Raw genomic sequence first — 22,885 nt, 5'->3', positions numbered from 1 at the left:
GATGGCCCAGTAGTTAGGATGCACACTGTTCTTGCTGAGATGGCCCAGTAGTTAGGATGCATACTGTTCTTGCTGAGGCCCTGGATTCCCAGCACCCATGTAACTCCAGCTCTAAGAGACCCAATGAGTTGGCAGCTCACTCTCTTGTATACACCCACACCCAGACACACACATTTAACTTAAAACTAAAATAAATCTTTAAAATTAAGTTTTAAAAGACACAAGCAATAATCAGAAAGGAAAAGGGCTGACATTTTTATTTAATTGAAACTAGAAATTTTTATTTTGCCTAAAACTATAATTAAATAAAAACACCACAAATGGGAAGAAGATATTAGTAACCATACCAATAATAAATTAATATGTATATAATTTTATATATATAGTACTTTATATAGTTTCAATATAACTTTATTTTTCTCTTAATATTAAAAATGAGATTTCTTCTCATACACTATATCCTAGTTAGTTTCTCCTCCCTCTACTTCGAGTTCCTCCCTACCTCTTCTCCCATTGAGATCCACTCCCTTTATGTCTCTCATTAGAAAATAATAGACTTCTATGAGATAACAAAATAAAACATAGTAAGACAAAACAAAAACCATTACATTGAAGTTGGACAAGTAAAACCAACATAAGAAAAAGAGCCCAAGAGAAGGCACAAGAATCAGAAATCCACTTGTTCACACACCCTGGAGTCCCATAAAAATACTAAACTGAAAGCTGTAATATATACACAGAGGACCTGGTGCAGGCACATTTAGGCCCTGTGGTTGCTGCTTCAGTCTCTGAGTTCATAGGAGCTTTGGAAGTGGGCCTTGTTCTGGTGTCCTCTATCCCTTCTGTCTCCTGTTACAATGTTCCCTGAGCTTTGAGGAGAGAGATATGAGGATATATACCACTTAGAGCCATGTGCTGAACAAGCCCCCAATCAAATTTATAAAGAATTTGCATCCATGATATATGAAGGTCTCCTACACATAAATGTCTTCTAAAAAAATCAACTCTGAACTTTATCTGTAAGAATTTACAGCATAATTTAAGTCTCTGATTGTTACCTTATCTTCTCCTAGAGAAAACTTACTTTTTATGCTAAATATCTAACTTGAGTGGGCTAGCAATTGGTTCTAGTTAACCTGCTGAGGACAGTGACTGTTCAGTATTTGTGAATGCCAGTCTATCTCCAGTCACTGCTACTCCTGAGATCTACTTTTCAGAGTTATGTGCCAGAATCCTTTGCCTGGGTTCATCACAAAATCCATTTACAGTGACTTTTTAGCCACTGGGTCTGTCAACAGGCTTGCTCAGATTCTCAGTTTCCTGGCCAGTGCACTCAGCACTAGAGAACTCCTGCAACTGAGCATCCCAGTTTGCTGGGTTCCTGACTATGATACCCCACAGCTTTGGTAGGTTTCGGTGGTTTCAAATAGTTGTACTTTTTGCTTGCCCCTGCTATTTTTGGCAAAGGGTTGGTTTGATACAATTTATAATCACCATCACAATTTTTAAAATTTAATATACACCCTACTCATGTTTTATAAAAATATCTAGAACTGAAGACATCCCAGTAGCAAGAAACATCATGTGCACCCAAACTTTGAGTTCTAAACAGCACTGTCATTATAAGAAAAATAGTAGATTTAGGGTTCTAAAATGGGAATATACAAATTACACCAACATAAATACTGAGCTAGAAAACAAGGAAGCACTCAAGGACCATTAAGATTATATTAAAAGGAGACAGAAACTGTTTAGCAGCACTGACCAAACTTGTATTTCAGCATCACACAAAATAATGGTGAAAAGTGACTGTGGACATACAAAACATATCAAATTCTACTAGACTGAAATGGCACTGGAGAGAAAAGCATTTCTCATTTCTGGAAACCATTATGCCAAGCAGCACTTCGGCATTTTTTTCGCCTTGTTAGCAGAAAGTGTATGTCCAAGTAACCAAGCATGCCTAAGTAACAACAGGAAGATCTTTTTTGAAGACTGTCAGCTAAAAACTAAGAAAGGAATGATAAAATCAGAAACGAAATCACCAATCAGAAAACCATCACCCAGGGAAATGCAGAGACTGATGCCATCAACCAAAGACCATACATACAGAGGACCTAGACCCCGCTCAGATACAGCCCAGGGACTGTTCAGTCTCCATGTGGGTTCCCTAGTTAGGAGAGAAGAGACAGTCTCTGACATCAACTCGGTTTCCTATTCCTTGGTCACTTCTCCCTGGTGGGGTAACCTAGCCAGCCCACAGAGGAACAGCAACCAGGTAGTCCTGATGGGACCTGATAGGCTAGGATCAGAGAGTAGGGGAGGAGGACCTCCCCTATCAGTGGATTAGGGTAGGAGAGAGGAAGTGGGAGGGATGGGGGACTAGGAGATGGGATACAAACTGGGATACAAAGCAAATAAACTGTAAATAATAATGAAAAAAGCCAGTTGATTCAGAAAAGAGGTACAAATAGATGCTACAGCATTTAAGAGAAAGGGTTAATGAGAAACTGCACAGCCAATTCATATAGCTCCAAGGTAGCACCCCTCATGTTACTTTCTATTGCTTAGAAAAATATTCCTTAGACCAATCAAATTGATTATCAGAGCAAAGCAAAACAAAACAAAACAATAGTCACAAATCAGGCAACTCCCAGAACCAGATGAAGTTCTGAGAAATCCAACCAATATAATCAGATAGCATTTACAGAAAAATGGAGGAGACAGAAACGGAGACAGGCACTACAGCTTCATTAGCTACTCAACTGGTTACCACTTCACCAGTTAATTGACTGCAGCACCCTTTACAATTAATCAAACTGTGGTTAAATTATTGGCTTGGTAGACTATAATTTAAGAAAATGAGTCCAATTCAGATGCTCAATCCAACTCCATGGCCTCCCACCAAATCTGATTGACCAGCAGAAGGAAAACTATAGCATGGACATCTGGCTGACATGGCCTTAAGCAGGCGACCAAAGTTACAAGCAGCATGATTTTTTAAAATAATTTATTTAATTTTATTTTATGTGCATTTCAGACCACCTGGAACCGCTCATGGGAAGTTGTGAGCTGCCACGTGGGTGCTGGGAGTTGAACCCGGGTCCCTTGGAAGAGCACACAGTGCTCTTAAGCACTGAGCCATCTCTCCAGCCCATAAGCAACATTATTGAGACAAGCAGCCAAATATAGTGGTACACACCTGTGATGCCAGCTCTTACGAGGACCAGCAGTTCTAAGCCAGTCTGAGTTAGATGATGTCTTACGTTTGCTTTCTGTGGCTGTGATAAACATGATGACCAGAAGCAACTTGGGGAGGAAAAAGGTCTATTCCAGCTTCCAGCTGTAGAGCATCATGACAAGTCAAGGAACCTGGAGGCAAGAACTGAAACAAAGGCCATGGAGGACCATCCAGGACTATCTGTCTAGGGGTGGCACAGCCCAGAGAGCTAGGCCTTCCCTCACTACAATATCCCAGCCTTGCCTGCGACAATTCCCCAATTGTAATTCCCTCCACCTAGATATGTCTAGGTGTCAACTTGTGTGAAGTTGACAAAAACCATCCAGCACACACAGCAAGACCCTGTCTACAAACAAAATGAAACTCTTACTATATGCCTTCTGGTGTAATGTGCTAAAAATATTACTCTTTTCTATCATATAATATAAAATTTGTGTTTAGGACAAAGAATTCAAATATTTTCATCTTTCCTACCTTGTAAGGCTTTTATACAAATGTTTCAAACCCCCAGCCCAAAACCTTTGTTTATACAAAGGCTTCCTGATGCATTCCAGGACATAGATGGAGCAGTGAAATCCTTCCCCTTCTTCTTTTATTTCTTGTGAGGCAATTCATTTCAGACTAGCCCACTGAGTAACAGTGTGAGGCCAGAGCCCAGCCAATGTGGAAACGACTTTGATATTTATTTTGTTAATTTTACCAAATGAAACCAAGCTGTACTATTTGAGCCAACTATGAAAATTGTAAGTTTTATAAAATAATAAACTTTTATATGGTTTAAAAATCAAGAAAATGTCTGGTTAAATCAAAAGAATGGAGCTGAGAAAAACCTATCCTAAAGGTATAAAGAATGTTATAAGAGATATAAACTGTAGTTGCTTTTTTTTTTTTTAACACCTGAAAGCATGATTTGAGAGGCTGATGTTTTTTCAATGCAAAATGTTTTCTTATGCTCTTTAGACCAGGTTTATACAGGGTTATATTCAAGTCATTGTTAATTATTATAAAAATATATGCCTGGTTGCCAGCTCCGATATAAATGATTTAATGCTGTTTATTTCTGGCCGATAGGCTTGAAATGGCCAGAATTGTCCATCTCTGCTAAAACCTTAGCAGTTGTGTTTAGTTCTCCATTTAGTGCTAAATGAAACTTTTGTCCTTTATGCTTTTTTGTTGTTCAGTCTTACTGCAATATGATAGGATGAGCAAGATCTGCTGGCCCTTCTATGTATTGTATCTGATTTAAAGTTTTGCTTTGATTTTAGTTCAGAAAGGTATTTAAAGTTATGCTAATGATTGCAATTAGTTATAAGAATGGATTTTGTCTGGTCTTTTGTTTATGTTTTTAAAATTAAGCCTAGAATGGGTAATTATGAAGTTTACCTACATAGATCTACTTGAGATAGATATGGGTTTAAAACATTTATTTAAGGAACATGCCAGAATTAGAGATTATGATATTCTATTTCATAGGATGCAATTTAAAATAGATAATTAAAAGAGAGATGAAAAATAATTCAGATATGCCAGCCCTCAAGCTTATCAGAGATCTGAAGAATATGGTGTTTTAACATGTGTAAGCTTGTTATGACAGAGAGTCCAAAATCCTGGCAGTAGCTCCCCAAGGTCTCCAAGAAGATTTGGGCACAATGCAACTCTGGATTATGGTATGCTAACCATTGGGCAAGACTGCCCCAACTGGTCCACTGCTAGGGCTCAGCTTAAACTGTAGAAACCTGGAGAGTCAATGTTTCACATTGCTAAGGGTGAGGTGAGGCTATTCTCTCGTTTCTTTCTCCAGAGAAACAATCTCTCATCTTCTGTGCCTTCTTCTTCTGGTCACTGGCCCACCCTGCTCATGATGCCATAAGACCACAGGAGCCAGGGACAGCTGCCTACAGTGATAGACTGACTTGTTGTCACTGTCATTTTGATTGGTACATATTTATCCTTCTCAGGTCTCTGATTACATTGATGGCTAAGCTAAGCTAATGGTAGCCTTGCAGCTAAAGAGCAGATAGTTAGATCCATTGTTACTTTATTGGTTAATTTATTAGTTAGTTAAAATTACCAGGTACTAGGTCTTCTATTTAAAAAAGGCAAGCAGGTTTGCCTTGCCTACAGGCTTCATGTTAATTATCTATCTCTTATGGTATATAGTTGGATAAAAAGATAATGGAGTTTATGTAGGTCTGAGGATATAAGAGTTTAGGTTTTGAGAATCTAGAAAATGTTGTTTAGTCTAGGAAAATGTTTCAGGGTTGATAAATGCAAGAAAGATTGGAAGGTATAAGTAGGTGTTTTAAGGTATATGAATGTGAATTGTAATGATAGAGAAAAGTAATTTGAGGCATATTAAAAATGGGAGATATTTCAGATTTCTCTCCTCTCTCTGCTATTGTTGTGCTTATGTTATGTTGTTATGTTATGTTTCAGAAGTCCAGAGTTTTGACATTGACCAATAGAGTTTTGATAAGTTGATGAAACACTGATTGCTTATTACCCAGTCACAAGCTTGAGATTTTAATTGCCTTTTGGTTGTCTTCTGGAGATAGATTATGATATTTTTAATATTTGCCATTTTTGGGGTAGACTTTGGCATAGGAGTTAAAAATATTTTAAACCTAATTTTTTTTGGTTGCTTTGTTAAGGGAAGTACAAGCATCCAGAGTTCGGCACTAAAGCCATTGACATATTTCTGCCTAACTTTCCAATGTAACATGGAGGTGGGGACTAAAAGTAAATGCTAAGAAGAACTGATAAAAAGTAGCCAAGCTCCTTTGGTGGCTGATTACCAACAACAGGGCCCATAGTTAAAATGTTAAGAGTTTCAAACGATGGACACATTTAAGTTGTTTATAAAGGTTACAAAACAAACAGCTAAGAAAAATTGATATTCATTCCTTGGATGCAGTTTTACCTGTTATTTACAAAATGTTTCATGAAATCAAAAAACCATGAGACCTGAATCTGACATAGCTCAAACAGACCCAAGATGAGTTTTTCCCTGGTCTTGGGATTCCTCACTTTTCCCATTTATTAGACAAATTTTAATTTCTGTTTCTAGTTTGAATTTGTCTCAGCAGATTTTCACCTGGCTGAGACTGTAAGCTGAGATCGGAACTTGCTGGAAGCTGACACGATTGCTCTCTGCCTCTTCAGATGGATCAACTAACCAGATGTTTCTGAGGACTGCCCCCACTGCCCCACTTTAGTTGACATTTTAGCCTTCCTAGCCCCTGATGTCAACGGTCCTACTGTCAGTGCTGAAGCAATTTCAGAAGACAAGACCACCGGCCCAAAATCCCACCTACAGGCTGAAATGCTAGGTCAAAGGGGGCTCCCTGACATTAGCTATTATTTTGGGGACCTGCTTAACTGGAGATATATTAGGCAAAGACTAGGGACTATACAGTTAATGATAATGAGAGCCCAGTACCACCAGCTTGGAGATGACCTTGAACTGTGAGAGCCCAAGATTGGCCTCTTCAGGTACATGAAAAGGAGGAAAAGAAGAGTTTAAGTTAGCCTGGGTATAGTTGGACTGAGTAAAGAGCCATCTTGACTGGGAGCTGAAATATCACAGAATGTACACTTGGCAGAGAAAAAAGTTAACTCTCCTAGCTACAGCCTCCAGGAAATAATACAGAATAAATGCTTCATAGAAAATAGAGACAATCTCCCTGGCAATAATCAATAAGAATCGGTTGGGAATCGGGTGGGAAAATTCTCCCCAATGTTTCAGATATGGTTTAGAAAAATAGCCATTGTGATTATATGCCTTAGCCATTGTGATTGTGTGCCTCAGAAATGGTCACCCCGCCCTGCTAAACTTCACCCAATTCTGTAATGCCAAGGCTTGTGCCCCCGCTGCTTGTTGCCATGGAAACCCCCTGCTCACAGACTTTCCCTTTAAAAATCTTGTTCACTCAGAGTTCGGAGTCCCACTTCTCTACTGCTTTGTCAGGGAGACTTGGGTCCCGAGTTCGATTGCTCTTGTAATAAAGCTCTCTTGCTATTGCATCAAGTCTTCTCCTGGTGGTCTCTGAGGGTCCCGTGAACCTGGCATTACAAGTGCACTTGCTGGCTCTGTGGGTTGACTCTTCTGAGCCTGATTGAGAATAAAGTTTGTCTTGTCCAGACATGGTGTCAGCTGCATTGGTGGTCTCTTTCCTCTCCACCCAGAACTTATTCTTAACATGATCTAGTATGCAGTTCACACCTTTCTTGTGAGACATTCTGACTAAAACTGTTTAACTTGGATCACATCAAGTTCACATCCCACTTCCATTTCACAGAAAACGACACTGAGGAAAAGCTAAGCACAAGACACAGTAAGACCATGGAGAATGATCAACAGCCAACTCTTCACAATGCTTTTTTCATGGAGGGATTACATTTTTAAAATGAACGCACAGTAATGTCTCAGAGACTCTACAACACCCAGACTTTTCCCTAAAATCTCTGTTTTCTGGGGTCACTGTCCAATCTGGCCTCCAACTCTTACCTTCAGGAATATTCCTTCCCAAACCACCCAAGTAGCTGAACTATGAGCTTGCCCCACTGTGCCTCTTAAAACCTTCTAAAAGCATTCACCTGTTACATATTGCTCACTAGTATAAAATTGAATTTGTGGAGCTTAAGTTGAAACAAGCACACAATTTCACTTTGGAATATTACATAGATAACCATTTTGTGGTATTTGTGTACTCTTGCTTGTTTGCTGTTGTTGGAGACATGTGTAGACCTGGCTGTCCTGGACTTTCTTTGTAGACCATGCTGGTCTCGAACTCACAGAGATCCGACTGCCTATGCCTCCCGAGTACAAGCATTAAAGATGTGCGACACCACATCAGGCTTGTATACTCTTAATAAGAAAATCATTACTAGTGTATGGATTTAGCTTTGTCATCCATAAACTGAGATAGAGTCTAAAGAAAATGGTCTCATGACTATTTAAATTTATGCCTGGTATGTACATTACTTGTATAACACTTTCATTATTTTAAATAAATGTGATTGCTAAGAATGCAATTTCAATTTCTTTTCTAGTAGAGTAACCATCTAAGAAATAGATCACACACCAGAAAATGGCAGAGTTGATGAATGAGACTGACTTGACAGGTACACTTCCATTACTGAGCTAGAGGACTCGAGGGATAAATCTGAGCGCTGTCAAACAGTGCTTCCCAAACATTAGGGCACATACTAACCACTGGGGTTAGGCATGATTTAAAATCTGATTCAGTAGGTCTGGAATGGAATCCCACAAGTACAATATGCTCAGGTCTGGTGCTGCTGCTGGTGTGGCTGCTGGTAGTCTACATGAGAGTAACAAGGCTGGGTGTGTAAAGAACGCACCTTCGCTACCACGGCTAGCTCAAACTTCACTGATTGTTGTTGTTTCGAGGCAGGGTTTCTCTGTGTAGCCTTGGCTGAAACTTTATCTTTTAATGGTCAATTACTGCAGTAGCACTCTTCTTACTTGACAGGCGAGAAGAAGGCTCGAGGTCACAGAGTGTGAGAGTAGGACCCAAATGATTCTTGGGTCTCAGAATAACTCAATTTATAGGCAGATCTAAGAATTCGGAGCAGGTTCAGAACTATTTTCGGTAGCATTCAGTTTCTGGAGTAAACAGAAGTCGGGCTTCCCTGTTCAGAGAGGTGAGCAAGAAAGGGACCCGCTTTGCAGGTGCCCGGACCTTCTGGGGTTCCTGACCCGGTTAACACGCACAACCTTCCGTTTGGGGGCCGGTCCTCCCGGTGGTCTGCAGAGCGGCGTGGGGGCGGAGCCTGGGCGTGAGAAAGGTTCCGGGCGGCCCGTACCACTGCGCGCAAGGGAGGGTGGTTCCTCGGGGCCGCCGCGTCGCGCTCGGCGCCCAGGAGCGAGGCCGACGCGCTCCTAGCCCGACCCTGCGCAGCCCGGTCGGGTGCCGATCGCCAGGGGTGCGCTCTGCCCCACGGCCCGCCGCTGAGCTCTTCCCTCGGCCCCTCGACCGAGTGGAAGGCCCCGGAAATGGGGGCCAGCCTGAGCGTGCGGCCGGCCGTCCCCACCTCCGCTGCCCCGCGCGGAGCGTCCCCGCTCGGCGACCCTTACCAGCTCTTTGGGAGGCTTCTCCTGGGTTTTTCCAAACAGCCCCATGACGAACTGAACCCCGCTTAGCCCTTCCGACTTTCCGTTCCCTGCGCACAGGCAGGTCACGGACAGCCGCCTGGGCGGGGCCGGGAGGAAGGGAATCGGACGCCCTAAGAAGGGCGCGGCGGCAGCGGGGGCTGTGCGCACGCGCGCTGCGCAGGCGCAGAGTCAGGTTGGGTGGGGCCCTACCGTCCGGTGACACCATGGCGCCTATTGAGGGCGGTTGTGTCAAGTGTAGCAGTAACTCTCTGAGGTATTTATTGGCACCCCAACTTGCCAGTTGCTATAGAGCGCGTATCTCGGCGCAGTCACGCCTACTTGCCACCGCTTCCCAGATCTTTGCGGGCGGCCGCTCTTTATGTCCCGGAGGCACCTCCCGACTGCAAACCTGCTCGGAAACTTGACCTTCGTCCTTCTCGTTTTTTGGGACGTCTCAGAAGTCCCGGCTGTGGTCTGACGCTGAAGCCTTAAAAGAAAGGGAGCTAGGCATAACGGAGTATAACGTTTGTTTCACTCGTCAGAGTTGAAGCTAACTTCTAAAGAAGCGCTAACAAAAGACTTAGGTTCTATACCTAGCAGAGAAGTGGGTTCATAGACAAGGAACTGTGTAAGGGAACTTGAGTTCCCTGGAAGAGCAGGAAGCGCTCTTAACTGCTGAGCCACTTCTCTGGTCTCATCTTACCTTTAAAAGAATTGCGAAATCTTTAAAACCCTATTTTATTCACAGAAACCTCAATGATAAGTAAATAGCAGGACAGAGGCAACCTGGACCATGGTTTAGTTCCTCCAGGAAGAAATCCGTCAGTGTATCTTACAGTTGAATTTGTATATGTTCTAGATTTTGTATCACAGCTTTCTATAAATCGTAATATGACCACTGGCGGTGGGGATTTCCACCTCCCATTTTGGCCAAATTATTGATACGTCCATTTTTCTTTACCAATTTCTTTAATTTATTGTTTGAGGATTTCATACATGATTGTAACATTTTGTTCAAATCCATTTCCCCAACTCCTTCCTTGGCCTTTACTGATTTTTGTTTCCCTATTTATTTTAAAATACATAGGAAATAAACTGACAGACTTATGAACCCATCTATGACCCCCTTTCGCCATTTTAATTTTCGCTTTCACCAGGATGGGCACCAGACACCAACACAAAGCCTCTGTGCCTGGCTGTGCTGCCTCTTCAGGTGGATGTTGAGTTCTTTCTGAGCCTGGGCCTTCCTCGTGTTTTGTCAGTGGTCACTTGGTTTGCTCTGAACTGGTTGGATACCCTGTCATTTTGTTTTCAGCGCATGCAGTTAAAGCATTTGTTTACTTTGCTTTCAAAGCACTTGTTTATTTGCTAGCAATTTGGCCTTTTTCTCCTGCCACTCTGCCAACAACTAATTCTATTTGCCAATAGAAAACTTGCCTCTTTTAATTTAAAAGGTCTATCAGTGCCTGCTCATGAAGTCATTGAAGAAGAGAGGTATTTGTTCCCTCTAGGCTAAAAGGGGGATGGGGCCCAGGTTCATCTCCCCACCACATGCAATAGCCTCAAAGAGAAGCCAAGAAAACAAGTCCCAAGTCTGGTTAAAAGGAGTCATAGGGTTCAGCTGGGAAGACACCATAGGGATGACTATAATGTCTGCAGCCCTCTGTGCTCCAATGAATGTACAGAATAAATCTGAGACACTGGAAAGAACTGACCTGGGGGTAAGACTCATCTGAGCCATTATCATAATCTGTCCAACTAGCATAAAGGATTATAATTTTCAGGAAAAAAATACACTAAAATGAGAAACAGAAATGCAAAGAAAGAGCACATATTTGGATAAAAGCTGCCATTTTAACTTGAGGTTTACATGTGATTACTTCATTAGTTTAAAGCAATTATTTTAAAAACTGAGGAATGAGAGAACATGATAGTCTTTCCTGACTTCTTTTCACTCTAAACTAGGAGTCCTAGGCAATAGAACTAAATACCAACAGACAGGCTACACTAATTAACATCTAAAGGTATCTTTAAAAAAAAAAAAAAAGATGGGATGCTAAATGTAAGAGATTCATAGCAAAGGTTTGGGATGTTGTCAAAATTGTAGAGCTAGTGAAGGACAAATTAATGAGAAAATTATACAATGTGTCAAACCTTTCACAAATTTCTCATTGTTCAGTATAATTGAAATGTTTAAATCTAGTTTCTAAACTGGAAAAAAATTATTTTAAATGTTGCCCCTAAAATTCTCATTTTTCACTCATTAAATTTTTATGTTTAGTGTGGAGGATGTGCGTGTGTGTGTACGTGAGTACTCAAGTGTGTGAGCACACTTATGGGCTAGCTCTTTACTTTGTTGTTTCTGTTATTGAGCAGAAGCTCTTTCCATTGTATGCAAACAATTTGCCAACATTTACATTGTTCTGCATCTCTTAGTTTTTTTACATATTTTCATCAGTGTCAATTTAGCTACATGATTTTATAGAAAAATATATAATATAATAATTTAATTATTTCCCTGCTGTATGACATTATTTCCATTTTTACATGACTAAATACTGTTCAGAGTGCTCCACACAGCAAACTGGAATATTTAGAATAGGTAAATTCCTGAGCACACATGGAGCATATGTTATGTAAACATGTTTTTGTTTTAATCCCAGTTTTTAAGATTTATTTATTTATTATGTATACAGTATTCTGCCTGCATGTGTGCCTGCAGGACAGAAGAGGGCACCAGATCTCATTACAGATGGTTATGAGCCACCATGTGTGTGCTAGGAGTTGAACTCAGGACCTTTGGAAGAGCAGACAGTGCTCTTAACCTCTGAGCCATCTCTCCAGCTCCACTGTCCACAACTCTTGACTTTGATTGTTCTTAACTTTTTTAAAAATTGTTCTTAGCTTTGTGCTCTGGGAGGGGCATGCTCTTTGCCAGCTGCAGATAGTTTAATTCTAAGGACTCTGGGATGGTATAATTGCTAGAACCCAGCAAGGGACAGGCACACCTAGAAGGGGGTTAGACCAACCCAGACACCTGGAAAGGACACTCCCAGCCTGTTGAGCTGCTGCAGGCTTCCCAGTGAGCTCCAGCTTCTCAGCTTTGTAAGCTGCCACCAATGCTCGGGTGGGTTTTGGTAATGCGTCTTTGCGTCATGTCTTCTCCTGTAAGTAACCCCTCACCCATAGTTTGAAAGTAACCAAAGTAAAACTCTGATTCACCAATTAGACTTTGATGGTATGAGTACTTTGATCTGTCACAGGCTTCCTGTCTGGGATGAGTAGACATGGGTGTTTCATCTCCCCAGGAAAAGTTTTGTCACACAACATGAATTTTAGGAATTTGTTTTTCTTAGGTCTATGAACAATGTCTCTCTCTATTTTTGATTGGAATTGGATTGATCATTTGAAGTAATGGCCATTTTCACAATATTTTGTGGACTCATGAGCATGAAGGTCTTTTCATCTTTGATCTCTCTGAAATGACAGGTATCAGCACAAGATACCCCAAGACCAAGTTCTCATCACAAAGATTTATTTGCCCCAGAGGGACAAAGAGCAGGGAATAAGAGACAAAGGCAGGAGATAGAGAACGAAGGAGAAGGGCAAGGGAACAAAGGAGAGGGTGCAGGAATATTTGTCCAGGACAGGGACAAAGGACTCCCTCTGGACAGAGAGGAGACAGGCACAGCACATAGGAAAATAGTTTATAAAGGTAACAAAGGGGAAACTCCATGTTAGGATGAATTCGTTTGTTTTGATTGGGCATATTAATTAGGTGAGCCAAAGGGGCCTTTTGGTTGTTAGACTTCAATACTTTGATATCTGGACCTTGGTAGTCATCCTCAGGAGGAGGAAGTGACCAAATAAAGAAATAGAGCTTGGTGGCTAGCTAATGGTTTTTAGCAAGGAAGAAGGAATGGGGGAAGGACAATGTCTGCCAGAGCCCTGTTTGCCAAGCTCAGGCTGGCTAGATCCCCTTCACTCTCCTTTGATTTATTTCTTCAAGGTTTAAAAATTTTTTTTTTGCAGAAGGTCTTTCATCTCCCATTGTTGTGATGAGACACCATGATCAAGGAAACTTTTAGAAGAAGGCATTTAATTGGGGGCTTGCCTACAGTTTCAGAAGGCTAGTCCATGGCCATCATGGCGGGGAGCATGGCAGCACACAGACAGGCATGGTGCTGAGTGGTACCTGAGAGCTCACATCTCATCTGCAAATCATAGCTAGAGAGCAAGCTAGCCTGGGCCTGCTGTGGACACTTGAAAACTCAAAGTCTACCCCAGGGACACACCTCCTAATCCTTCCCAAACAGTTCCTCTAACTTTGGACTAAGCATTCAAACATGAGCCTTTGGAGATTGTTCTCATTCAAACCATCACATTTAGATTTATTTCTAGGAATCTGTCTTTGGCTGTCATGGGCTCACTTTGTAGACCATGCTGGCCTCGAACTCACAGAGATCTGCCTGCTTCTACCTCTCTGAGTGCTGGGTTTACAGGCTTATGCCACTGTTCCTGGCTAGGAGTTTATCTTTTAAAGCTATTGTGAATTGGAACTTTTCCCCTAAGATATTTCTCAGTATGTTCATTATTGTTATAGAAAAGAAAGTACTGATTTTTTTGTATCCTTTTGCATTTCTGAAAGTGTTAATAGATATAAAAGTTTTCTGGTAGTCTTTAGAGTCTTTTAAGTATAAGATCCTATCATCATAAAATAGGGATAATTTGACCTTTTTCTTCTTCTTCTTCTTCTTATTATTATTATTTACAATTTATTCACTTTGTATCCAGGCTGTAGCCCCCTCCCTCATCTTCTCCAGGTCCCATTCTCCTTCTCTCTTTCTCTCCTATCCGTCTTCCCTAGTCCACTTCAGGGCAAGTCCTCCTCCTCTGCCATCTGACCCTAGCCTATCAGGTCCTATCAGGACTGCCTAGATCCTCTTCCTCTGTGGGCTGGCTAGGTCTCCCCACCACGGAGAAGTGATCAAGGAGCAGGAAACCGAGTTCATGTCAGAGATTATCTCTTCTCCCATTACTAGAGGACCCACATGGAGACTGATTTGACCTTTTTCTTATTTGTATCCCTTTTGTTGGTTTCTCCTGCTTATTGCTCCGCCTAAGTCTTCAAGCACCATATTGAATAAGAACAGAGAAAATACATTCCTTGCTGCTGCCTTTCACTCCCCCCGCCCCATTTAGTATAATACTAGCTACAGGTTTGTCATATTTAGCCTTCATTATGTTCCTGATTTCTTTCAGGACTTTTATTATGAAGAGATGCTAACCTTTGCCAAAGGTAATCTCTACACTAGTTGAGATGACCATGTGACCTCTAGCCCCCAGTATATTTATGTGCTCTATATACTAATTGATGGCATATGTGGCAGTTTTCTTCTGTCCCTGGAATAAAACCAGCTTGGTCATGGCGCAGGGCTCTTGCAATGCGCTGTTAAATTTGGCTTGTAAGTATCTTCTGGGGAAGCTGCATCTACATTCACCATGGAAGTTGTTTTGTCCTTATCCGGATTTGTCACCAGGGTAGCACTGGCTTTGTAGAATGAATTCAGTAACAATCATTCTCTTTCCGTCTAATGAAGTAGGAAGGAGCATGAATGTTAATTCTCCTTTAAAAGGCCAAGCAGAATCCAGCCCTGAATCCATCTGGTCTCGGGCTTATCTTAGTTGGGGAATTCTTAACTATTGCTTCTGTTTTCCTATTCATTATCAATCTGTTTCAGTTGTTTACATCCTCTTGATTTAAGTTTGCATGTGTGCAAAATTATTCTCTAATGAATGGCCTGCTGGGTTTCTCTCTCTTTTTCAGACTTCTTTTGATTATGTGTGTTTGTGTCGGGGAGAGCTGTGCTTTTGGAGGCTGGAAGAGGGAGTCAGATCTACTGAGGCTGGAGTTGGGACTGCCCAGTGGGGGTGCTGGGAATTAAATGCGGGAAAGGCAGTGCTCTCAACACTGAGCCACCTCTCCAGTGCAAACCTCCGGGTCTCCTTTCTACATTATGTCCTGTGTTATTTGTGACTTTATCAGGTTGGGTCTTCTCTATTTCTTAATTAATTACACTTTATTCATTTTGTATCCCCCCTGTGGTTCCCTCCCTCCTCCCGTCCCAATCCCTCCCTTCCTCTACCCTCTGCATGCATGCCCCTCCCCAAGTCCACTGATAGGGGAGGACTTCTTTTCCTTCCTTCTGATCCTAGTCAATTAGGTCTCATCAGGAATGGCTGTGTTGTCTTCTTCTGTGGCCTGGTAATGCTGCTTCCCCCTCAGGGGGAGGTAATTAAAGAGCAGGCCAATCAGTTCATGTCAGAGGCAGTCCCTGTTCCTATTACAATGGAACCCACTTGGATACTGAACTGCCATGGGCTACATCTGTGCAGGGGTCTTAGGTTATCTCCATGCATAGTCCTTGGTTGGAGTATCAGTCTCAGATACTGTGCTCAGATTTTTTGGTTCTGTTGCTCCTTGTAGAGTTCCTGTCCTCTCCAGATCTTACTGTTTCCCACTTCTTTCATAAGATTCCTTGCACTCTGCCCAAAGGTTGAAATCAGGGACAAGGCAAGGCTGTCCACTCTCTCCGTATCTCTTCAACATTGTTCTTGAAGTCCTTGCTAGAACAATAAGACAATTGAAGGAGATCAAGGGGATACAAATCGGAAAGGAAGAAGTCAAGGTATCACTGTTTGCAGATGATATGATAGTATACCTGAGTGACCCCAAAAATTCTACCAGGGAACCCTATTTCTTTTGGTTAGTTTCGATGCATATTTTTTATACTGTTCATCTTTTCAGAGAACTAGTTCTTTGCTTTCTTTGATTTGCTTTCTTTGTTTTTACTTTAATTTCTTATACTGTTCTTTTATTCCCCATTTCATCTTTTTTTTTTTTTTCCCTGATGTTTGTTTCTTTCCATCTCCTGCTTTTGGATTTGGCTTGTTCAGGTTTTCCTAAGACTTTGAGCTGCATTATTGTTTCTTAGCATTCTGTTTTGATTTTTATAAATAAGTACTCAAAAATCAACTTCCCTTTTAGAACCCTGTTTTATGTATCCCAAGGTTTCTGATACGCTGTTTTCATTTTCAATTCTATGAATTCTAAAAACCTCTTCTGTGTGTTTTGTTGCGCTACTGATCATTCAAGAGGTATTATTCAAGTTTTGGGTAGTTTCTTTTGTTAGTGATTTCTAGTTTTAAAGAACTCAGTTTAATTGTGTGCATGTCTGTGTCTGTGTATATATGTGTGCGTAAGTACAAGTACCCTCAAAAGTCAGAGTAAGGAATCAGATTACTTAAAGCTGGAGTCAGAGGGAGGCCTTTGTGAGAAAAGAATGTATAGTCTGGTAGTGCTGGCCCAGAATCCCAGCAACTCAGGAGATGAGAGTATCTCAACTTTAAGGTCAGCTTGGGCTACAGAGTGACACTTTGTTTTAAAATAAAAAAACAAACAAACTGGGAATCTGCTCATTGATAGACTAGTTTACTAGCATGTGTGAGGTTCTAGGATATAATGCCCAGTAACTACGCAAAATACAAGATAAAATAAAAATACTAAGAATAAGAACAGAGAAACAATATTAAAATCTGCTGCGGATGGTGGTGAAAACACTACCTCATGGTGGTAAATTCATTGGAATAATACCATATCTTTCAGGAGAAGCTCTAACTGCCAGGAAAGCATTATGGAATGATATATGCAATCTCATAAAATAACTGCCAACAAAGATTATTATATTTAGCAAAGTTATCTTTTTACATCCATGGAGAAATAAAGACCTTCTATGATGTTAGGGTTTCCATTGCTGTGATAAAATGTCACGACCAAAAGCAATTTAAGGAGAAAGGGTTTATCTTATTTTCCACTTCCAGGTAACCATCTATCATCCAGGGAAGGGAGGGCAAGAACTCAAGGCTGGAACCTGCGGTTAGGACCTGATACGGAAGCCAGTGAGAAGTGGTACTTACTAGCTTGATCCTCAAGGCTGGCTAAGTTTGCCCAGGGGTGGTGTTTCCATAGTGGTCCGGGCTCTCCCACATAAAATCATTAATCAAAAAATTGCTATACATGCTTGTTTACAGACCAATCCTACTGAGACATATCCTCAATTAAGATTTCTTCTTCTCAGATGACTCTACTTTGGTCAAGTAGACATAAAAAGTAGCCAGTAGCTGGGTGATTGGTGGCACACACCTTTCCAGGCCTGCCTGGTCTACGGAGTGAGTTTCAGGGCAGCCAGGACTATAAAGTAGTGAGTGTAACAGGGCAAAGGTTTCCCCATTTTGTCTCAGATGAAGCCATCTTTGGTTACTACCCCTCTACCCCCTGGTCTGAAAAGTCCTAAGGGAAAGCACCCAACCCTAATAAAGAAATTCAGGGTGGAAAGGCACTGGCTACTGCATGCTCTTGGCTGGGTGGCTGTCCAGGCAGCGAACTGTCATCTTTTATGTTTTGGAAGCTGCTAACCTGCACTTTCTTTTTACTTATGTAATTAATTTTATTACTGCTCAAGCCTCTGTTGGGGCTGAAGACTAAATAGCTATAGTTTTATCATTAAGCTTAGTAGCTTAGGAGTTAGGAAGATGTTTTAAGGTCTTGACAGATGTTTTTAGGTTGAGAAGTATAAGATATGATAGAAAATATTTAGGTACAAACTTTAGTCTTCCCAAGATATGATAAACAGCAATTTTTTCATTGGTGCCAAATATCTTTTGGCTAAATATTATGTATATCTTACCCATTAGTTTTTATAATTTTTTATAATTGTTCTTACTGTATATTTTTTAAAATGGCCTTTTTATTCAGACAAAAAAGGCAAATTGTTGGGGGTTGGTCTGGTACTGTGTAGTCAAATGCTGATGTCAGTGCCTTGAGAGCTGGTTACTGCTCTGCTGTGGGCTTTGTTACTAAGGTCGAACTATCTCCTGTACCCACGTGATGAGAAGGAATGATTCCCAATTATCCCCAGCTGATTAAAAGGCCGATGCTTGGGCAGGGCAGAAGGAGGTAGGCATGGCTAAGGTTTGAACCTTAGGGCTTTGGGTAGAAGGAGACAGGTACCGGAAGAGGGAGAGGAAAAAGAGAGGTGCTACCATGGGCTGGTGGAGAGAGAAGCACATGGCCGGCGTGGATAGAGGAAGCGGCCCAGATGAAGAACAAGCAAGTGTTGATGAGAGGCCCGGGAGGTAAAGGTAGTTTAGTGGGTTACTATCTGCCTTGCCCAGGTAAGATAAGGCTAGTCTAAAATCAGCCAGGTGTCCGTGTGTTTTATTGCTTGTGGCAGCGGAGTAGATATACTGCCCTAATAATTATAGGGCTAATAGTAAGCATTATTAGCATGACCTGAGTTTAATCCCAGGGATCCTATTACTGTAAGTTGTCCTCCAACCTCCACACCTACATTTTTATAATGCGTGTGTGCATGGTACACTCCTGTCAGCCCAGCATTCGGGGAGGCAAAGGGAGCTCTGTGAGTTGGAGGCCAGCCTGGTCTACAAAGCGAGTTCAGGACAGCCAAGGCTAAACAGAGAAACCCTGTATCAAGAACAAAAACACAAACAAATGAATAAACAAATCAGGGACTATTCCCTGGGCAGCTGATATATAAGCTGAGACCCACTGCCTAAACTGGCAGAGAGAGGAAGGCATCCCAGCAAAAAGAACAGCCTTCCAAGTTTTGACACTTCAAATCCTAAAGCCACATTTCTGTTGGTCTTCAGGAGCAGGGAGTGTGGAAGAAGGTTGAATTAAGCACTTGGCTCTCGATGGAATGGAAGGGCCACAAGACGAATGGAGCCATGACCACACCAGCACAGCTGCTCATGGACAACGGAAGGAGGCCTTGCAGCTTCCTTCTTAGGGTCTTGAGGTGCACCCTCGGCTAACACATGCTGTCCACTCATGCCCTGATATTGTCTCCCTTCCTACCTGCAGCTGTGGCTGTAGTTGGCCCTGCTTACATGAACTTTGGGAAGCATGCCTTGTATCCTTCCTAAGACTCACACCTCCGAGGGTGGGAAGAACTAAGTGAGCAGACATTCTGGCTCCTTCCTCCTGCCAAGCACAGCACACGTTTAACGGATCTCCCGCCCCTGCCATATGGTCATGCAGACATTTAGTCCCACACATTTTCAGACGCTTTATATGCACTTTCCTCTTGATCCCTGAAAAAATTATAAATAGATGAGTATCCCTGATTCAAGGGACACTTCGAGGCCTATGGTTTTAATCCTTCTCTGAATTTGACATGAAAATGGAGAAAATGCAAAGTAACAAGAAGCATTTTTCCTTCACTTCCCAGTTCGACTTTGCTCATTTTGTAAGATATTCATCTTAGGAGCCTCTTGGCCACAGCATTCCTGTTTATGAGGTAGACTGTTAAATGAAATGCTTTGGACAAAAAAGCTACAGTCTACAGTAGGAATTTTTGTGTAATAAAAAACAAAATATACCTTGCAGATTGATTTTGCATGTTAAGTATAAGCCAATTTTGGGAAATAGAATTTTCTTAGATGACATACAATAATTTTGAAATGGCTTTATCTTTATTACAATTTTTTTTACATTATTTATTTATGTGCGTGCACGTGGGAGACGGGGAGCCTGTGCATGGCCTGTACGTGGAGGTCAGAGGACAACTCTCCGGGTCAGTTCTCTTCCCCCATGTAGATTCTGGGGATGAACACAGTCGCAGTCTTGGCAGTAAGCGTCTTTATCCACTGAGCATCTTTCGAGGAAAGACTTCTCCTTATTTCTGACCAGTCTTCAGGTGTAAAGGGGTTCTTATCCATAGCTTGTATGTCAAGAGAAAGCAAAAGAGACCTGTTGTCATTTTCTGAGCCTTTTCAACCTCCTACCACCAATGCTATAATGAACTTTTAGAAAATTATTTTTACTGTTCCTTTTATTAGCATAAAAAGAAATAGAGTTCAATACAGCATTTTCAGAGTTAATTTTTTTGTTGTTTTTCTCTCCTACATTTCCCTCCTTCCCTCACCTCTTACCCCAGTAGCCTTCTTTCCTCATGTCATTTGTCTCTTTTTGCCCTCTGTTGTTTCCCTTCCATTGTCTCCTATTTAGTTTCTTAGTCTATAACAACTCTTACACAGTTTTATTTACATACACACAAATATTAAAAGTTAGGGACTGCATATGAGATACAAGTTTTGTCTTTCTTAGTCACTTCATTTAATATGACACCTTTCAGTTCCATCCATTTTCCTGACAATTTTATAATTCCATTTTTTACAGTTGCGTATAATTTCATATACAGTATGGGAATATATATGTATATATCACATTTTCATTATCTGTTCTGTTAATGGACATACAAGACTGAATCCATATCCTTGCTATTGTGATAGAGCAGTAATAAATATGGGTGTACAAGTATCTCTGGGTAAGATATTGAGTCTTAGCGGGTGTCGTGGTGCATGCCTGTAATCGCAGCACTCTGGGAGACAGAGGCTCCCTCTGTGAGCTGGAGTCCAGCCTGGTCTACAGAGTGAGTTTCCGGACAGCCAAGGCTACACAAACAAACCCTGTCTCAAACAAACAAAACAAAACAAAAAAACACAAAATGAAACAAAACAAAAAGATACCGAGGCTTTTGGGCATATGTCCAGGAGGGCTTGCTTAACCAGGTCATATGCTACTTCTGTTTTTAATTTTTTGAGGAGACTCCACACTGATTTCCACTATGACTGTGCTAGCTTGCACTCCTGCCAGCAGTGAATAAGAAAAGCTGTCTTTCTCCAAAGTCTCACCAGCATTTGTTGTCACTTTCTCTCTCTCTCTCTCTCTCTCTCTCTCTCTCTTTTGGCTGTTTTGAAACAGGGTCTCACTGTGTACCCCTTGCTATCCTAGAACTCACTTTGTAGAGCAGGCAGTGTTGGGGTAGATTGTGCGAAGGTGTCTCTGCATATTCAGTTGTTGATGGCTAAGCCAGCAGAGAGCCAGGAGCTAGTGGGATCTTGGTATTGTTACTTCTATGGCCCATCGCTGCTCCTACATTTTGTAAGTATTTGTCCTTCCTCGCTTGTCTATTGGTTGTAGTAAAGAGCTAGCTGATGACCAATCTCGGGGAGGAGAAGGCGAGGTGGGAGATTCGCCAGGGAACACAAAGGAGAAGGATGAACATGAGCAGGAACAGAGAAGTAAAGCTAGCCGCATGGAGGGACATAGTGACAGCGTTAGTAGGGTTAAGCTAGATAGTTGGCTGGGAGACTGCCCTAGCGAAAAAAGGCCTAAGCTTTAATATATTAAAAAGCCTCTGTGTCAGTATTTATACTGCTGATGGGTCCAAAATTCCCATTATAAGGCTGGCCTCAAACTCACAGAAATCCCCCTGTCTCTGCCTCCAAGTGCTGAGATTAAAGTTTTGCACCACTGTGCCTAGCTCCTTTTTGAAAAATGTTTTTATTTACTATTATGTATGTGGATGTTTGCATGCATGTCTGTCTGTGCACCATGTCCTGGCTTCCTGCAGAGGCCAGAAAAGGAGATTGATTGCCTGGGAGTTTCGGATGGTTGTGAGCCACCACATGGGTGCTGGTCCTCTGAAAGAACAGTCAGTAATCTTAACCAGTAGCCATCTCTTTGATCCCATCATTTGCTTTCTTGCTCTGAGCTATTCTAACTGAGCTGAGATGGGTTTTCAATGTACTTTAATTTGCATTTCCTTGATGGCTAAGTATGGTGTCAATTAAAAAAATATTTAATGTCATTTATGTTTCTTCTTTTGAGAACTGTCCATTCATTAGACCATTTTTAACTGTTGGTTTTGTTCATGGTATTTAATTTTTACAATTCTTTAAATAGTCTAGATATCGACTGGTTATCTGAGGAAGAGATTGTTTTCCCATTCTGTAGGCTACTTGCTCTGCTGATGATTTCCATTGACACGCAGAAACCTTTCATTTCATGCAGTCCCACTTGCTGGTTCTTGGGACTATTCTATGACAGTTCCGCCAGTCTCTACAACTTGAAGTGTATTCCCTGTGTTTTTCTCCAGCAGGTCACAGAGTTTCATTGGGTTTTGTTTGTTTGTCTGAGCAGTTTTGTCTGTTGGTTTTTGTTTTGTTGTTGTGTTTTGAAAGACAGAGTTTCTAATGAGACAGGGTTTCTATGTGTAGCCCTGGATGTCCTGGAACTCACTCTGTAGATCAGGCTGGCATTGAACTTACAGAGATCTGCCTGCCTCTGCCTCCCTGAGGGCTGAGATTACAGGCATGTGCTGCTGTGCCTAGACAGGGTTTATTTCATATCATTGTTCATTATCAAAGGAAGTCAGCACAGGATCTAAAATGGGGTGGGAACCTGGAGGCAGGAGCTGATGCAGAGACCACGGAGGGATGCTGCTTATTAACTTGCTCCACATGGCTTGCTCAGACTGCATTCTTATAGAACCCAGGACCATCAGCCTATGGATGGCACAACCAACAATGGGTGGGGCCTCCCTATCCATAACTAATTAAGAAAAACTTGCTCCTATGAAGAGGCATTTCCTTTCCTTTCCTTT

At 41.6% G+C, this 22,885-nt stretch overlaps 1 protein-coding gene and 1 long non-coding RNA gene across 4 annotated transcripts in view; one reads left to right on the top strand and one right to left on the bottom strand.

Annotated features, from left to right (window-relative positions):
• LOC129668358 (uncharacterized) overlaps window positions 1-7,314 on the top strand; it is a 29,290-nt gene extending 21,976 nt beyond the window's left edge. The window contains exon 3 of the long non-coding RNA XR_008718902.1: window positions 6,309-7,314. This is a non-coding gene — a long non-coding RNA (uncharacterized LOC129668358). The remainder of the gene's footprint in view (window positions 1-6,308) is intronic.
• The window catches only part of LOC129668357 (charged multivesicular body protein 3), a 77,344-nt gene that overhangs the window by 27,284 nt on the left and 27,175 nt on the right, over window positions 1-22,885 (bottom strand). The window contains exon 1 of one of the 3 annotated variants that reach the window (XM_055596327.1): window positions 9,339-9,537. The exons of 1 other annotated variant lie outside the window; for it this stretch is intronic. In XM_055596327.1, coding sequence (XP_055452302.1) covers window positions 9,339-9,383 — 45 coding nt within the window. In that variant the 5' untranslated portion in view covers window positions 9,384-9,537. Of the gene's footprint in view, window positions 1-8,602; window positions 9,079-9,338; window positions 9,538-22,885 lie in introns of those variants that run through there. One more of the 3 variants, XM_055596328.1, reaches the window with a different exon arrangement.

The sequence above is a fragment of the Psammomys obesus genome, unplaced genomic scaffold, assembly GCF_907164565.1.
Source record: "Psammomys obesus unplaced genomic scaffold, mPsaObe1.curated_primary_1811, whole genome shotgun sequence".
In the NCBI taxonomy this organism is placed as follows: Eukaryota; Metazoa; Chordata; class Mammalia; order Rodentia; family Muridae; genus Psammomys; species Psammomys obesus.
This window is presented reverse-complemented; position numbering and strand designations above follow the sequence as displayed.